At 39.0% G+C, this 18559-nt stretch overlaps 1 protein-coding gene across 8 annotated transcripts in view; it reads right to left on the reverse strand.

The window, feature by feature from the left end:
• Positions 1 to 18559, reverse strand: part of DOT1L (DOT1 like histone lysine methyltransferase) — a 77611-nt gene that overhangs the window by 48696 nt on the left and 10356 nt on the right. For 7 of the 8 annotated variants that reach the window (XM_052801092.1, XM_052801093.1, XM_052801094.1 and 4 more), the window contains exons 2-6: positions 11533 to 11576; positions 8933 to 9007; positions 6624 to 6687; positions 4790 to 5018; positions 1327 to 1421 (exon numbers count right to left, since the gene is read on the reverse strand). In XM_052801092.1, coding sequence (XP_052657052.1) covers positions 1327 to 1421; positions 4790 to 5018; positions 6624 to 6687; positions 8933 to 9007; positions 11533 to 11576 — 507 coding nt within the window. Of the gene's footprint in view, positions 1 to 1326; positions 1422 to 4789; positions 5019 to 6623; positions 6688 to 8932; positions 9008 to 11532; positions 11577 to 18559 lie in introns of those variants that run through there. The other variant, XM_052801096.1, reaches the window with a different exon arrangement.

Below are 18559 nucleotides of genomic sequence, written 5' to 3' on the forward strand. Positions count from 1 at the left end.
CTGTAACCATAAGAATAATGCAGTATATTTTGTTCATCCAGTAATCTTATGAAATACTGGGCTACTTCTGAAACTGAAGGTACCCCATGAGTTAATACTCCTAATACTCAATTTGTGGGTAATTTTTTTGTTTGCTAACCATTTTCACTAAAGCCTTGTGTTTGTACAATGACATGAAGGGGTATTAGTGAAAGTGAGAATTTAACTTTCCCTCTTTAACAGTGATCTTTAAGTTTACTATTAAACACAGACAGGAGTCCAGGCCTTGCAAGTGACTCCCTAATGAAACCAGAACGCTCACGCAGAGGGACTACAAAGAGCACTCCAGTTGGAAATTTCCACTGGGGCACGGCAGGGGAAACAAAATGGATTTTTAGATCCTTGTCTGATCTTCTTTGCCAATGTGTTTATGCATTTTTGCCCACACCACTGAAAAGGAGGATCAAGGATTTTTTTTTTTTTTTTCCCCTTCCTTCCGAAGGTATAATTTTCTAGCCTGTACAGACTGAGTCAGCTTGTTTTAACAATACGGAGGGATAAGTTTCTGTTCAGTCTACTGAAGAAAGTAAACTTCTTATGGTAAGGCATGACTAACCTTTATTGTTTTCTTGTAGCTCATTTGCCTTCCAGGTTTGCCTTGGAACTGATTATCTTTGTGTGTCCCCATTGGCACAGAATTAGAAGAAGTGTAAAGAAAACTGCCTGCCTGACTAAACATTATGGTTTTCTTATAATAAGACTTCATTTAGGTGCTTACTAAGCAGTTATTAACCAAATACCCAACACAGGCCTCATAAATTAGCCTACAACAGTTTAATAACTAAGCTGAACTTCAGCTTTAGGACACCAAAAAGGGGCATCGCTATCATAAGCAGAAACATAGCCTTTAAAGCCTTTAAGAACTATTTGTTTGGTGAATTCATTCCTAGATTTGCTTAATGCTATGGTCACTGGAAGCCCTATATTAGAGCCATTTCAGACACAAAATGATTGCAGGTGTTCAGGTGAAGCTTACACTGCACTTCCTTTCAAATAGGTCCTGCACCATTACTGTTAAAACAGTTTTACATCTCCTGGTCCTCAAATCACTTCAGAAACATGCTAATGCTCCTTCTGTGCACTCCGCAAGCACTGCTAGCAAACAACTAGACATACGCTTCTTTCCCCAAGCATGCCGTGCTCCAGGTCTTACTGACCCAAGAAGCAAAAGCAACTAGGACTCAAACTCTGCTTTTCTTCCTGCACAGCACTTAACAGTAATCCTGAATCACTGAGTTAGCCTTCAAATAAGGCATATACACACAACTCACTTCAAAAAACACTCACCTCAGCATATTTGGCTGGAATATCAGCTTTCTCCACACCATAGTGATGTTTGCAGTTTGTGGCTGCAGCCACTTGAAGCACCACCTGACCCACACCTGCAGGAAAGAAAAAACAAACCTGAGAACAAGTTTCAGTAGAAAACCACTGCAAGAGGAGATAAGAGCTTTTAGAGCAAAGGCCAACAGGCAAAATGCAGGTAATCTGTGGGACCAGGCTTCAGGGCACAATTTCAACTCCCAGTGGTGTCTGACAGTTCCCATATGAACTCTGCCTATCTCTCAGTTGAAAAGCAGATTCAAGGCAACGTGCATTACTAAAAAGTCCCATTTCCCTACAAGATGTGAAATACTAAGAACCTGTTTTTCAGTAAAAAGGGTTCACATCCTAACTAGAAAGTAAGCAGTGCAATTTCACCTTTTTTACAGAAAAGAATTTCTAGCATTGTAGTTCCAAGGTTTGCATTTTTCAATACATTGAGCACTTTTTATGATAGTAGCATAAGACTACAACATTTACAGCAATGTTTGTATTGATAATTATGAATGGCTACTTTTATTAAATATTACAGGCTCATTTTTACAAATTCACACAGGTTTCAGAATAGCTGCATTTTAATTTTTTTGTCCACAAATTGTCCACAAATGCATTCCATGAAATCTACAGTTTTTACATTGTAATTCACTATTTAAGTAACTGAACAGTTAGACAAACCCTACCACATCCCAAAACAAATACTTGTTGGTCATATACCTACGCCATTAATTTAAAGATTGGCTAAAATGTTTGTCATAGTCTAGCAATATTTATACTGGTTTTCACCAAGAAACACAGCACAAATTCTGAGAACACGTAAAGCTTATTTATAGATGAGCTACTTCAGAATACTACTTTAGAAATTATTATAGGGTTCAATACTCAAAATTTCAGAAGCAACCACTACACTGGCAAGACTAAGTATTACTTAAAAATGCATGAACTTCCCATCACTCCAAATTCTACTTGCATCAGATGCTACCAGCAGTAATTAGCTGCCATTTCTACACCTCGCCTGAATGCACTCCCTCTCCCCCACCCCAGCTTACATGAAAAAGAAAAAAGAAAAAATATTCATTAGATTTTTCTCTGTATGAGCGACCCACATTTTGCACACACTAGAGCAATGTCATTCCACATTTGTTAAAGCAGTCACTTCAGATTTTCTTAAAACATCCAATATTCATCAATAGTACATTGATGCATCATTTTTTGTCTATGACTAACACAAAATGCATTCTTGTCTCACCAGCGCGCTTAATCATTCTGCAGATGACCACATGGGAAACAAGAGTGAATCTAAGAGGATAGCCCATTTGCACAGAAAACATATTGCTGTTTTCCATTTCATTGGCTGCCGGCAGGAAGCGGCACTGGTAATTGAAGGGGTGGAACTCCTGCATTTAAACCATTACCACTATAATGTTGTCTGGCACAATGAGAACTGTAGTGCTGACAGGGGGTTTTGTTGTTGGGTTTTTTTGGTTGGTTTGGGGGTTTTTTTGCCAAGTCTCATTTTGCATACACATGCATATTTTAGACACATGCAAATATGGATGTACCAATTTCTGCAGGGGAGAGAACGTGGACAATCAAGGATCGGAGGCAGAACCATTTCAGTTTCTTATTTATGAAGAGCAAGGAGGACAAAGACTAAAGAGATGATCAAGAACACACTGCATTGTCAGATATCACAAGACATGGCATAAGAAGTTATTAATCTTTTATTTCTTTGCCTTTTCTTTTTGCAAGAAATGTATTGTAATTTCAGTTAGCCTAATGACGCATACCTCCATAAATTCCTCCTGCAACAAGCCACATATTCCTGGCATCACACACAAAACTAACAAGAACAGCCACAGCATCCTGGTGGGGGTTTAGCCCTGCTGTTCAGCCACTGCTGTATGGATGTAGTTATTGGAACGGCATTAAAATTTACTGATAGAAATAATATGCTACGACAGTGTTTTCATTTACACTGCACTCAATACTGCACTGATTACTATTTACAAAAAGTTTACTCCCTCAGTACAAACTCAACAACTATGTTCTGGTTTTAATTGTTTCAGTGCTCCAAACACTAAAAGTCAAATGCTTCTGAATTTAAACCATTCCTTTCATACAGGCTTTTTAGACTGTGAATTTTTATACTGTTGGTCAATCTCCAAGGTTAAAGTGGGGAGGTTAGCAATAAATACCTGATTTTATTTCTGATGATAGCAAGTAAAAGTAGCTAACATTTGAGCTTGTTACATAATCAGCAGCACTACAGGGGTTCAGATATGATCTTCTTTAACCTTCCTCAACAAACAATTGCAAGCATCTATGGCAATTTTTTTCTACCAGATGGAAAATAGTTTTTCAGATCTGATGCTGATCTAAATGTCTCATCTGAACATAAGTCATTGAAACAGGAAATTTCAGACGTAAGTCCTACTGAGGGAGGAAGCAGGGGGTTAATAAATAAATAAATAAATAAATAAAAATCACTGATGATCCCTGACTGGACATGTATTAAGTTTTTTGGGGGAATGGCAGTCCTGCTGTATTTAAATTTTAAAAATATTTGGTTTTTAACAACTGAATGTATTTTAAAATATTTTTCCCCAGAAGTCCTGTATCATACCAGCAACAAAACCAAAACATACTTCATTTAAAACTTTACAACCCGTCCAGTAAAAGGGGAAATTCTTATTACTCCTTTCCTGCTCTGAACCAGATTTTAGCAACAAAAAGAAGAACATCATCTTCTTACTCAGTATATCTCTTCCACATGTGTTTATCTGGTTTCTTTACCAACTAGTAGTATCTATTTCCTTTTAAGACTCTAACCTGTTCACGAGATGCAGTTGTAGGCTATAAGCTAGATTTTGTGGGGTCTCACAAGGCAGCTGTTAAAGCTAACTATAAAGTCTTTTTTGACACACTGAAAAGTATGTCAGAGGAAAAGAATCTGAAAATGAAGCAGTTTAACACCAAGTGTTTCACACTGGCATGGGAAGGGTCAAGAAATCACATTTTCAGATATGAAGGGCATAAACTGAATCCACTGAAAATAGATGAATCCTTAGAAATGGAACTGCTATTGTTATCTTTCAAGCATCATTTTTAATATTGTTTCTTCTTTATAAGTATATCCGCCAATAGCAACAGAAACCAAGAGTTTTCTGTAACTAGGGTTTATTGCATTTGTAGGACGACATTTCACTAACACCACAGGGGAGAACATCTGGGATGTGTTTGGTCTATTTAATCTTGTGATAAAAAGCAGGAGCATCATTGGGGATTATCTAGAAAAGGTGCTTATCCTGTAACACAATCCTTAGTCCTGGTTTACTTTCCAAATTTCACTTTTTTTTTTTTTAAAGAAAGGAAGAAACAGCAAGCAAAAAGAGAAAAAGAAAACCCACTTAAGTTATCGGTCACTTACCACTGCCCAAGTCAACAAACAAATCATCCTCTGTCATTTTAATTTCATCTATCATTTGGGCCACTAAGTCAAAGGAAGTTTCTCCATAAACCTCTGGGGAAAAGGGCTCATAGTTGTTAAGTTTCTCTGGATCAGTCACCGAGTGGTTATACACTTGCTGCAGGATGTGCCGGAGGAGCCCGTTGGAGGGACGAGTGTTCAATTTCATCGGTTGGGTGGTTCCCTTCCACTAAAGGTAAAGAGCAGGAAGAAGATATGAACCCAATGTGAGGACAACTAAACGTCACCAAAACAAGGCTGCATTGGCATAATGTAGAAATGAGAGAAATTCCCTCCCATCCCCTCTCTCACGAGCTGGTCTGCAGGTGCTCTGTAAAGATAAAAACAGTGAACGATACTAAAGAAATTACGCAACACTGATTGCTCTATACTTTCTCACCTCAACTAAGAGGTAATTTCAAATATACCTGCTGGAAATAGGTGGTAAAGGGGAAATTAAGGAGACGTAAACATCAATAGGCAATGTAAAGCTTAATACTGAATATAGTTGGAGTAGGTGTAAAAGTTTGTTCACTTATTTTTTATTTACTGACCACCACTGAACTGATGTTGACTGTACTGTCAATGTAACAGCAGCTTCATTTTCTTTCAGGAACTGTAGGATGGGAGGGATCATATGTACTCAAACAGGGAGTGGCAGGAAAGAGATGGAAACCAAGCTTCCTTTCTTCTTCAGAAAAAACCCTGCCCTAAACATAAAACTTGTTAAGTTTTAAAAACGTTTACCTCTCCCTTTGATAAGGAAAAACAAACAAAAAAGGACAGCTCCAGGATCCCTTGTAAACATTCTTCTGCTTGAGATTCAGATGGCAAGAAGAAAATGAAACCAATCACGTTTGCCATTTCAGCCAGCAATTGCAAATGCTGCATAGCTTCAAATTTTTAGCTATTAACCAACATACACATGAAGACACCTGAATCAAACAAGCACAAGTTTTTGGGAGTTGCAGGCGCACAAAGTCAAGGAAAGCCTGGCAAAAAAAGTCTTGTTGCCATAATACTGCACACTTCAAATAATTCCCACAAGCACAGCAGGGAAAAATTCCTTCTATACTTTCAAAATTAAACAGAGTAGTAACATTAATTCATCGTTCATGTTTTGCTTCCTCCAGTTCAACCTTTTATAGGGGTAAGAAAACCAAAAAGCTTGTTAAATTGGTTTGAAAAGAGATTACATCCTAGTTTTGCCAGAGTGACCCTGCGCCAGAGTGATCCTGCAGAACAGAGCAGCTGAACTGAGTGGCAAGCAAGGAAATTCCTAAGCCATGGATCACTTCCACAATACACAGGAGAGTTCTTATGGATTGTTTAAGTACCCATAAGTCACAGACTTCCCCACGCAAAAGTAAATCTGTATGATAAACCCCTGTGAAACATCTACATGCTAAATGCAGAGAAACCTTTTCTTCCCCCGAAAGGTAACTCAGCTATTTCAAAGTGCCAGAAAAATGGTGCCAGAAGTGCACACTAAAGAGTAATAGCTTACAAATCTACAGTTTGTGAAAGAAAAAAAAAATTTTTTTTTCTTTTCTTCCTATAAGAATGTCCTTCCAATACTAACTCCTTGGCTGCCCAGGTGTGATCAAAAAAATAAGGTTTAATATCAGACTTCAAGTCCCCAAAAGAATGAAAGTGCTGAATACTGGTGATGCAACTAGAGTAACACATATAATCCAGTGCTAAGTCAGTCACCGCTTTCTGGATATTATTCACTATATGTGAATTCAAACCAGCTAGATAAACATGATGGTGCGTAACAAAGGTAAATACATACCAACTGATGAATGCTATCAATGGCTCGGTTGTATTTGTCACAAAGCCTCTGCATGCTTTCAAAGCTACGTGGGGAAAAAGAACGCAGCGTCAGTTAAAAACAGAGCTCTAAAAGGCAGGTTTGAAGATACAACCTTGTGCTTTTTTCTCATCATACATACTCTAAGTAGGTGGCTATTTAGGGTTTGTTTCTTGCAGAACATGTAATTACATGCACAGCTTTAGGACTTTGTATAGTTTCCTTTAAAAAAATTCCCCAGTAGACCAGGAACACATGACAAATAATATTAGTTTCTTCAATTAATGGAAAAAGGACTGAACTCAAAGTATGACTTATTAGAAAGTTTTGTATTCTCATAGTCCCTTACTTCTTTTCCATATTCTCAGCTGCACAAAAATTTAAGACATCTGTAAATTTTTCTCCTTTGTTCCATCATCTGTCCATGATAATCAGTCCTGAGACAGTAGATACTTTTCTAGAAATTAACTCTGGGACTGAAAATGCAGATAGACCCAGAACACAACCTAAAATTTCACCCACCAGAAAAGCATACTGATTGCTTCATGGGTTGGTTGGGATTACAGTCAATTCAGGCAGATGCCTTAATGACAGAAGCTGAGAGGATTAAATAAATTCATCTCAGGCCAGGGAAGAAAAGATATTACTAGGAACATCACCCATTACATAATCAGACCCACAAAGCAGCAGGAAAAAAAAAAACAAAACAAAAAACAACAATATAAGGAGTTGCAGGAGTAAGATAATTAAATCATGGCCATCCCCAAATCTGGAAAGGGGTGGGGGGACCAGGGGACATCAGAAGGCAGTGGCTCTTCAGTCTCTTGTGATCCTGATTACCACTACGCTGGCTAGGACACCTCTCCAAGGAGGACTGCTGACTTCAAGCTTTCAACTGCCCATGCTTATTTCCACATTAAGACAAAGCAAGAGGCTGAAATGGGTTTTTGCCTGCACAGCACGTGCATTTCTATAATCCACTCCTTTTCATTCACATCCATGTGTCAGTCTATCTGCTACAAGTAATTTTTCTGACAAATTTTTTCAAAGGAAGTAAAAAGACTAAAACCATTACCAAAATTACAGGTTTATGAGTTCATTGAAAAGCTGCAGAAAGGTAAGTGGGGTGTGACTTTTAGGAACAGATGGGTTTCTCTTTTATTCAGCATTGCTGCAGACCACACTGATGCTACCCAGTTAAACATGCCCAGGGAGGATGCCAGAACTACAAAAGTTACAGCATTGCAGTCACTGTGAGTAATCCGCAAATCCAAGTTAATAGATTTGATGACAAGGGATGCTCGAACCTGATTTCTCCTTTTGAATTTTTCAGGAGGAAGAGAGGGACTAACAAGTCTTGCAATGAAACAATTAAAATGAAATTAAGAGAGTAGGAAGCAACACCTTAAGCAGCTCATGATACAAGGATCTGGTGCTCAGGACAATAGCCAGTGATTAATTTGAGCGATGCAGTTTCATCTGTAAACCTCATTCTAAAAGTTTAGTCATGCTGTGGACTTGAACAAATTCAGTCTTTCCCATGAAAGCAGCTAAGGAGGTTTTTTTAAACCACAGCTTAAGGGTCATCTTTTTCCAGTCTCAGTACAGCCAAGTCAATACACAGAACCTCAGACCTCTCCACAGATATACCACACGTCAGAATCTGACTCTCCCAGCCTCAAGGTGAATGCCACATAGTGTACATTCATTTTAAGCTATTTGTGGAATAGGTATTCACATGTAACTACAAGCATCTTAAAATTACTTCTAACTGCCCAGAAGACCTGTATGAATTGTTGCCTTTTAATTTAGTCCCCCACCCAAACAGCATCCCACCTGCACTGAATCCTAACCAGAGGAGGGATGGGAAAGGTTAACCTCCCACAGTCATGGCAGGAAGAGGACATGGCGCTGACAGACAGCTCTGGCATGCCACATTCTAAACAGGAATTCTTACTTACTACAAAAGTAGAAACCTCAGTGCCATTCAGATTCCTAACACTGGACGCAGTCCAACAGCGCAGATACCGATCATTGTTTTGGAGTGAGTAATTCCAACGTACACCAGAGCTCAACTTTCTGCTGTGTGGAGTTTCCAATTATGTCCTTAATCCAACAGCCTTTGCCAATATTGCTGTTACACATTTCCTACCAAAATAACTCTGCAGAGTCTGAAGCCAGTTCTAAAAGAAAACTTCAGTTCATAGTGTCTAAGAATAACCAGTTACAAACTGATTCACTATGAACTGAGCTGGCCTGTCCTCCTGGTGGGAAAAAAATATTCCTCTCACCTTTTTGTATCATAGTCAATTAAAACATAGTTTTCCATAGCAAGCTTGAGATCTGGGATTTCTTCACAGACCCACCTGGAACGAGAGAAGAAATAATTAATAAAAACAGGTCTAATTAAGTATAATAAAGCAGTCTGTCCCAATTCTAGACTGGCATTGCTATATGTAAAGACAGAATACTGCAGCAAACCTGAAAGATCACAATATTGTTAGGAATAAGGCAGACATCACAAAATGCTAACTGGAAAGATGCAACAGTTCGCATTTGTATTGAATAAACAGTAAGGTGCCCGTAGACACTGGCAGTAGTATAAAGCTCTTGAAATGGCACAATTTTAAAACAAGGTGATAAATTTATTCAATGTATCTAAAAATACTCAAAGCCATGGCTGATGCTAATCTAACATAAAATGTAATGCAGAAATGCAATATTTCAAAAGAATTCTGATACGGTAACAAGCTTTGACAAAGCTGAATGTGGAGACATTTCCTACAGCACCCAAAACCAATGCCACTAACCAATTCACTGCAAGGATATTCTCCTCTGTGTAGTGCTCTAAACTACTCTTACACCTTACATGACCCAACCCAAAACAGATTTTCAAAAGTTATTTTGATAAAAGATCCATTTTACATGCTAAGTTAACAAAGCCCTGTATGTTGTTGCCATTAGGAATGGAAAGTGCACACCCACTTGCAATGCATCTGACAATGGCATCTCACAGAAGAGATCTTCACTCTTGGAATGTAGGAAGATTATTTCCTTTCAAAGACAACTTAAAAGCCACACAAAGTTTGCACACACTTTCCTCCAAAAGCATCAAAAAGGGAAAGCATTATCATCATCAAAAAACCTCAGAGCATGTCATAGGATGAATTCCAATAGGAACAGGAGAGTTTCTTCTTCGTGCACCTTGATGCATGCTTCATTATTAAAGTGATGAAAAAAAATTAATAATGACTAGAGATCCAACAGTTCTGGTTCCTTCTGGCTGATTCACTTATCAAATAAATATATAGGCAAGTAAAAAAACAGAACTTCTACATCTATGGCTGACTCTCTTCTGACTAATATCTCCCATCTCCCTAAAAACATTAGGACTCTGACCTCTGCAAATTTTTTTCTCTTAAATTACGGGAATGGGCAGTCAACAGCTGTCTACCACTGGCTTGAAGAGATAAATACTTCTTTACATTCTTTTACCCACCACTTTCATAACCACATTGCGGTTACTTTGCACAAGGCAGGCAAAGGCAGCATGAAAGCCTTCTAACGCACTGTATTCACTGCAATCATGCTTAGAACACAGTTGTGAAACATCACTTTGGTCCAACTGCTTTCTAACACAGTTTTCCCCTTGCCTTCAGCTAGTGTAGCACAGAAACCACTAGCAGCGATGACTCCAGCAATCACTTTGTGTTTAAATCCCTTCAGAAAGGGTCTTCTGAATAATCATACTGACAAATAAAGCCACAAGTTCCCAAGGCACAGAACCTTACCAACATCACTACAAGTGAACTGGAAGTAGCAATGGCAGTGCATCTTGTGTCAAGGTTTTGTAATTTTAGAAAAAGAAATTTCTTTAGAAGAAAAAATCTCAGCTTTAGCCCCTAGCCCCATTACACATTCTCTCCCAACACAGACCATGGGACAATGCTATGATTTCATGTACATAAGTGATATTATCAACACTACCATGCAAACACTTAGCTCTCACACTCATACTGGGAGCAAACAAGGCTCACTACCTTTTCATAGGCCATATGCGACTGACCAAATTTCAGGCTCAGGTGGCTATGCAGATAAAACACCATTCTTTGTACCTCACCTGTATCTGCACCATCCAACCATCAAAATCTGCTGCAGATACAGCCCCCAGACAAGGGAAGCCTGTATGATAAGGATCTAAAACAGTTAACAAGAACAGCTTTTAAACAATCTAATGTGGATAACGCATTAACATACCTCACGCATTTGGGGAATTCATGTTAGCATTTAATAAAAGTTGTTCTACAGCAAGTCACCTCCTAATCCTAATGAAATAACAGCAAGCCATGTCATAACCACTGTCTGTGTTGGGAAATGCTCAGACTTCCTACTCTTCGTATCCGTCTTTCACCTTTATCCTCCCATGTTCCCCAAATTGGTCCAACTCTATCAGCAGAATTAAGAGGAATGCTAATAGGGACATCATTCCCAAATAATGCAAATGCTAACAACGCCGCAACATCACAGCAACAAGGGGAAAGGGAGAGGGTGTGCAAGAGGATATGCAAGACCAGAACTAAACTCATAATTCCAATGATGTTTTCTTAACCGTGCTTTTCTAAAGATCGAATACAGACTGCCATAAGCACCAAAGCTGAATATCACTACTCATTTTTAATTCTTTTCAAAAAATAGAACATGGCAAGTTAAAACAAAGTCTGTTTGACAGGGAGATTTGTATTGCAACAATATCAATCCAGCTTAGAAAATAATTTAGAACTGCTAAATTATAACTGTTGCCCTCCTTTATATCTTGTCTCAAGACATCCATTCACTGAGATGCAGTAAGACATAGGAAAGGGTTTTAGCCATGCCTGCATTGAACACTTACCGAATTGTCTCAATAATTTCGTGAGCAGCATCATGGTGTTTGTCCTGAAATAAAAATAAAACAAGAGATGTGTTCAAAGAGACATCAGGTGTGTTGTTTGTCAGAAGATTACAGGAATCACAATCTTTAAGAATATAGGTGGCAAGCATACTAGGAAAAGAGTCTCTGATTGCCACCCAGGCCATTAAACCCATCGAAATGGGCCCTCTAAGAAAAAATAAGGCATAAGGAAATACATTTTTCAAGTTTCTATGGACTAGCAGAAGATTTACATGAAGGAACTGTCATTCTACTTATTTCTTTGTCATTTCCTGAAATCAGGAATTGTGTAGCTGATACCCTTGAGGATTATTGGTATGCAGTAGGTACTTGACTGCAAGTTCCACAATGAACAGCTGATTTCATCGACCTAGCATCTGGTACACGTTCACATCTCCATATGGGCAGTAAGATTCTAGCACAGTGAATGGCTTTCTAAAATAAAGCATCAAATAAACAGGAGGAGTGGATATCAGTGAAGAGAGAAAAAATTAATAAAAAGCCTCACAGCACACACACAAAAAAAGGAGGCCTGAATATGCAGACCTTTTGATGAACTGAAAAGCAAAACACACATGCACAAAACACATTAAAACTTGTGCATTACAAGTATACACTGGACTGTGAGGCACAGATGTTTGTTGACTTTCATTTGGGAGTTTACTCAGGAGCAACAGAAGCACAAGTGAGTTTAGCAATCCATTCCAAATTCATGCTAATAAAGCCCTTGGAGCTGCATGTATATGTACCATGCTACAAAAAATTCTATTTTAGGGAAGTTACAGGAGTTCCTATATATATTGTTGAATCCATCTTGTGAAGCCCTAGTTACCAGAGTCCATCGGCACAAAGCTGAGGTTATATTTAGACGTTTGTTTCTTGAAGTGGCTTTGACCTCTTAATTAGGAGCCTAGTATCTAAGGACCTTCCAGAGTTAGAGGTGTAAAGGCTCACCCACTCTCAAATAATTGCCCTTGTCTTCTGCTGCAGAAATGTCACTTCTATGGAGTTACCGGGGGAAATTCTATAGCAACGGGTAGGGACAGGCAACAGAAAGCAGAGGGTTCGGGACAGGGGAAGGAAGGGAATGGAAGAAGAGAAACACTAATGGACAGATGACAGAAAATGGCTGGGATTATTTCTATTTCTTCAAGACATGGAAGGACATGATATAAGTCAAATAGAAGCTTTTTCCATCAGTATCACAGCCCTCGTATTTGTACGAGGAAGTAGATTTCCCCTTGTATAACCAGTTTACATACTTAGGATCAGCCAGTCTTGTAGAAGTTCTCATTCCAAGAAACTTGTACGCGGCCCTTTAGATACCTGGATAAAAATCTCATGACCGGGAGGGATAGAAAGGCAGGCAAACATTTCTGAAGTCTGTTGTATTAAAGGTATGAAGGAACACTTCCTATTTTACTAGGAAAAGCTTTTATTTTCAGAATGCAAATATATCCCATATCTAGGATTCACACGAGAGACTAATCAAAGAAAAACAAAACACTCCAGTTACAATATCAAAAAGGAGAAACAGCCAACATAAAAATAGTCAGGACATTTGGGATCGAATACACAGTGGCCTAGAAGCTGAGCATTACCTTGGTCATGTTTCATAACAACATGCCGATGCTACACAAACGCCCCAAACATCGCAAGCCATGCAAAACAGCTCTGCTGAAGTTCTGCTTCCTCCAGTCTATGGCATTCACTCGGGGCCTGGACTGGGACAATCCAAATCCAACAGAAACCAACAGCACCAATAAACAGTCACTCAATTTAAGTCCAGAAATGTCAAGTAAGTAATTCCATTGGTAAATCTTGGCCTAGAAAACCACCAAGCAACTGAACTAAAATCTGCTCCTGATTCTCAGTGCACATATAAAAGAAGAACAAGCATACTTTTCTTTCTTTTCATTTCTTATCTGCAAAGTATAAAAATAACCCAAGACAGTCAACTCATCCATAAACATCCCCTATAAATTTTCACCTTCTGCCACATGTGGAATTATCACAGTAGAAACCCCTAGGGCTGATCTAGCTCTTCCAGTAAACTGTGTTCCTGTATAGTAAGAATATGCTTTATCAACATAAGCACATTATACCGGAAAAGTGAATTCAGGCATATTCTGGCCTAACCGTTTTCTCTGAAGAAGTTATATTCTTCGTTGATGGTTTTGGACAGTTTCAGTGCTAGCAGAACACACGAAGAAACCCCTTGTCCTACAGGTCTTCATGAAAACACCCCTATAAATGATCAAAATTGCTTAATTAACAGATTCCTTTGTCTTGGGTTTAAAAAATGAAAAATAAATTTTAAAAAAAGTTAAAAAATAGAAATCACAATGCACATCTACAACTACAGATCGTCCAATTTAAGCAAGCAGATTTACTAACACAACTTCATGTGGAAACTCCAGCCAGAGGGGCCTTTCTGAGTTTAGTTTGTGTCATTATCTAGGAATAATGAAGTTGAAAACAGTTCCACATTTACTGCTGCTGAACTTCTCATGTTGAAACACTTACCAAGTTCACTATAACTAACATACTTTCTCCAAGTAGACAAGCTCCCAAGATCTCATGCAAGTCTTGCAAACAAAATCAGATATGATCTCCTAACATTTCTTCAAAGCAGATGCGGCCATGGAAAACAGAGGAGGTAAGGGGGGGAAACAGATCTAAGGGAAATACAGAGCATTTTCCCTTTTCTTTTAGTCCCATTTCAACGTTACAGTTGGAAGATTTAATAAGAATAGCGTAAGATTTAATAACAAGAGACATTAAACAGCACCAGTCATCACACCTGTATTCATGCAATTGTTTATGACACTGGTAGGGAATCCTCAGCAACTCAAAAGGCAAATTGAATAGAAACCTCACCAAAACCAGGCTCCACTCCAACCAGCATCAGCCTCTGCCCATCATCCTTTCAAGCAGATGCACTGGTTTTGGCCAGACTCACAACTGAGCTCAGTGCAGCAGCTTTAACCCGGATCCTTTTACAGACCCAGTGGATGAACACTGAAACCAGCAGGTTGGGAGGGTCCAACAGCAATTCCCAATGGCTCTGCTGCAATCACAGCAGTCTGACACACCTTACACCTGGCTAGGCCAACAGTCAACCCAGCACACTCGAAGACGGCATGAAGCTTCTCAAATTCAGACACATTTTGGGGGTTTTTTGGTTTTGTTTGTTTGGTTGGTTTTGTTTGGTGTTTGTTTTGTTGTTGGTTTGGGTTTTTTTTTTTCCTTTTTTCAGGCTGCAGTGACCCATGATCAACACCAGCATGCTAGCTACACCTCTAGCACAGACGTTATACAAGCACGTCGTATTATACTTTGGCAAACAGTCATCCATGAGAGCACAGCTTTTGTCAGTAAAATATCCTCATAAAGAGCCTCCTACAAACAGACTGGCTATCAATCATGAAATACACTGTGCAGAAGCCTTTTGGATGAGTCTCAAGAAACATATCTGTTCTGCTCGCAGTCATGAGATGATGCCACAGTACTCTCTGTCACGAAGAGGAGCTCCATTCATCCTCCAACTCTGCTCCAAGCTGTTCTCCCTCCCCTACACGCTGATGTGAAGCATACTACGTGCTGCTCGTTGGCCTGGCTGTACTTCTGCAATGTTCTTATATTTATGTAGTTTGAGAGGCCCTTGGAATGTTCTGAGCCACATAAATGGAAGCTATTTCATGAGACAAGACCTTATCTCTTTAATGTGGTCTATGCACTAAGTATTTAAAGTAAGAAGTTGCAGTCTGTAGTAATTATTGAGAATGCCCAAAGCTATTCATAACAAGTTTATAAAAAAAAACCCCAACCTAAACACACATTAAAAGTTAGTTATTGCAGTCAATTCTCTCCAGCTGAACTTTATAATAAAGTTCTTATTTTCAACCTAAACATCCAATTTAAAATTGAAACGCGAGCTCCCAGAGAAAATTCAATAGTTTTTGCCAGGACATTTCATTGGAAAAATAATGGAAAGAAAGCAGACACTTTTTCAAAACTCACTTATAAAAGAATCCAGTTTTCTATGGAAAACAGTGGAGAACAGTTTCAGCCAGCACAATTGAACAGCTTCGCAGTTCTGATTCTTACAACAGATTTCTCCATCCACGTGTTACTACAACTCCAATCACAGCAGTTAAGAGTTTGAAGCCAGAAACACACCCACTGCTATTACTTTTAGTACACTTGTGCCCAGAAGCCCTACCAGCATGCATGACTCCTGCTTACACACCACGCCAAGCAGACAGAGTCCTCCTACGGAAGTCAACAAGCTGCATTAGCCGTTTTGCCCTTTAGGACATGGAGATGAGGCCATAGAGCGATTTTTAAGAGTTTGATCTTTCCCTTCACCTCTTCTCCGAAGTTTCCAATCCTGATTGTTCAGGCTCTGATCACAGGGTGGGGGGTGGAGAAAAAAAAAAAAAAGAAAAAAAAAAAAGAATTATGAATGTTCCTGTGTGCTTCAATGGTCAAGTCAGCCAGCCCTCTTTGTACAAAAGACATTTTGTATCTCGCAGATATGAGAAGTCCTATATGTGGTTTTAGTGGCCAAATAAAACAGTGCCCAAAATCTCTTTCCAAATATATATTTTCATTATCATTACCTCATTATCATTATCCACTCTTATTTCATTATCATTTTCTATAATCACATATTCTGTTTGTTAACCCAAATTAAAAAAAAAAAAAAAAAAATCAGTATGACCAGAACTTATTTCTCAGTAGTAATCACAGCTATTACTCTAACACCTATGTAAGAAAACTAAAGGATCCCCAGTCATACCATGCATCATATGAACAGTACCAGACACATTTCAGTTATCTATACATAACTTTGTTCTACAAAGTTCCAAATTTCTAATAAAAACAGTTGAATCAGAAGGTTTTGCAGAACCTCTTTTTACAAGAGCAAGGTAAAGTGAAAATTACAATTTGTTACATTTTTGCCACAAGGTAGCTGTTACAAAGGCTTGTAATTCACACTGAATACAAAGCACTACACACACTTCCACCAGGTGTGGCTGTTTTGGTTACATTATTTTCTCAAGTCAACATCCCTTAGGATATCTTAATGGCATTGTTTTGATATAATTCTGTATTCCAGTACTGTATCCTAGACTCTTGGGTGTATTTGTACAGGACTAGTTATCTCACAGTGCAACAATTCGTACTCTAAAGTGAATCTCTAACCTAAAGCAACAGATTTAAACATTATATGTTTCCTCCTCAAACACAAAGAACATGTTCAATTAAATTGGGCAGCCGTCATTGCCTGAAGCAAGGAACAACACCCTTGTGCCCTTCCAAATTTACATCTTTTTATATTCAGGTCCTTCTTAGGAAACTATGCTTATCCTTGGGGATAAGCCTAAGTTTGGGCTTGGGGGTGAACACTGTATTTTTCTAAACTTCTTTTCCCCACATGCAAAATGGGATGCTTGTGAGATATAATCAGTCTACACAGTGCTCCACAGTAAAGGTAGCAAAAAGCCCAAACCTGAGAGGAGAACAAATGGTTTGAAAATCGGGATGAGGTCTTGAAAAAAAGAAATACAGCTCATGCGCCTTCAGTCAGTAGCTCTTGAAGCACCATACACAGAACTTTAAGACCCCTTATCTACTCTTCATAGATAGGAACATTTTTGTGCACAGCTTTGACTGCCCAAGACTAAACTGCCCTACAGCAAAAGCAATTCTTACCTTTGCAGAGCCAGTTTAGTGTTTGACTCACCAGACCGCACTTCCTCCCCTAAAAACAGGCTAAGTGACCAAAGCAGCTCTTCAGAAACGTGCAAACAAGCTGTGGTCAAGCATTTGCAAAGGAGGAGGAAGAGATCTCCTATAAGCTTTTCACTGTCCACTAGATGAATCCAAACAATTCAGAGAAAACAAAACCTGAAACAAACTAGTTACAAATAAATCAATGGCAACACTCATGTACCTTTTAATGATTGTCTTTAGATACCGCTCTACTTCCAACACTTCAACAATCTAACACTGGCTCCCAAGTACTAAACACTGACTCCACTCATGTATTAACAGAGGTCATTTTGATTTGCCAAATTCTGATCTGCATATGATCTATTTAACTCGCAAAACAAAAGAGGTCAGTCTCACTAGCCCTTGGTTCTAAAGAACAGCTTGGTTGCCTGTAGTGGCAGCTCTCTCCCCAGGCAGTGGTCCATAAATCCAAAGGAGAGGATGTTACAGCTGGAGACAAGATGGTTAGCAAGAGATCAAAAAGATGGATTAGGAAAAGCCAATCAATCTTGCAGAAGGCTAGTGGGACAAGTGCCTCTTTAATGTCCCCTAGGTTTCCTCCATCTGTGGAGGATGATAAGCATTTCTCTAGACACCAAGAAAGGCAATGTGAGCTACTGCAGCTGCAGCTTCCCCACAGGAACCAGGAAAGCATCCAGCATTCTGTGTGGCACATGGATGCCCTCTCAAAACCACTGCCTTCAGCCTGTCACAAGTTTGCATTCCTCCTCCCCCAGGGTTTAACTTAATTTACACCTTGTCTAGAAAGATTCACCAGTACAGCTTCTATGTCCAGAGCACGTCCATATTCAATGCACCTGCAAACAGTGGTTGGTTGACAGGAGCCTATGAAAAACTGAAACCAAAGTACTTCCAGCTGCTATAGCAGCAAAGAGCTGCCTGCAGGCCAGCTGAACAAAAGGAAAGATCTCAAGCTTCGCAGTCCTGCCAGCTACTGCCTTCAATCACTTCGCATTTTAAGGTCTTTGCCTTGTGCTCAAGTGCTAGTTACACTTTGAGTAAGGAAAAGGGAAAGTCTGATCTGTACAATATTTCATATTGTATAGCTAGACTTCTTTTAATATTACCAGACTTTATCCCAAAACAGGATTGTGTCATTTAGCTTCCATAGCAACCAAAGCACAAGTTTTCGTACCAAGTGAGACAAGGACCAAATCTTATTTGAAGCATTCAATTACTGCTGTTC

Source organism: Harpia harpyja, chromosome 11 (assembly GCF_026419915.1).
Source record: "Harpia harpyja isolate bHarHar1 chromosome 11, bHarHar1 primary haplotype, whole genome shotgun sequence".
Lineage (NCBI taxonomy): Eukaryota > Metazoa > Chordata > Aves > Accipitriformes > Accipitridae > Harpia > Harpia harpyja.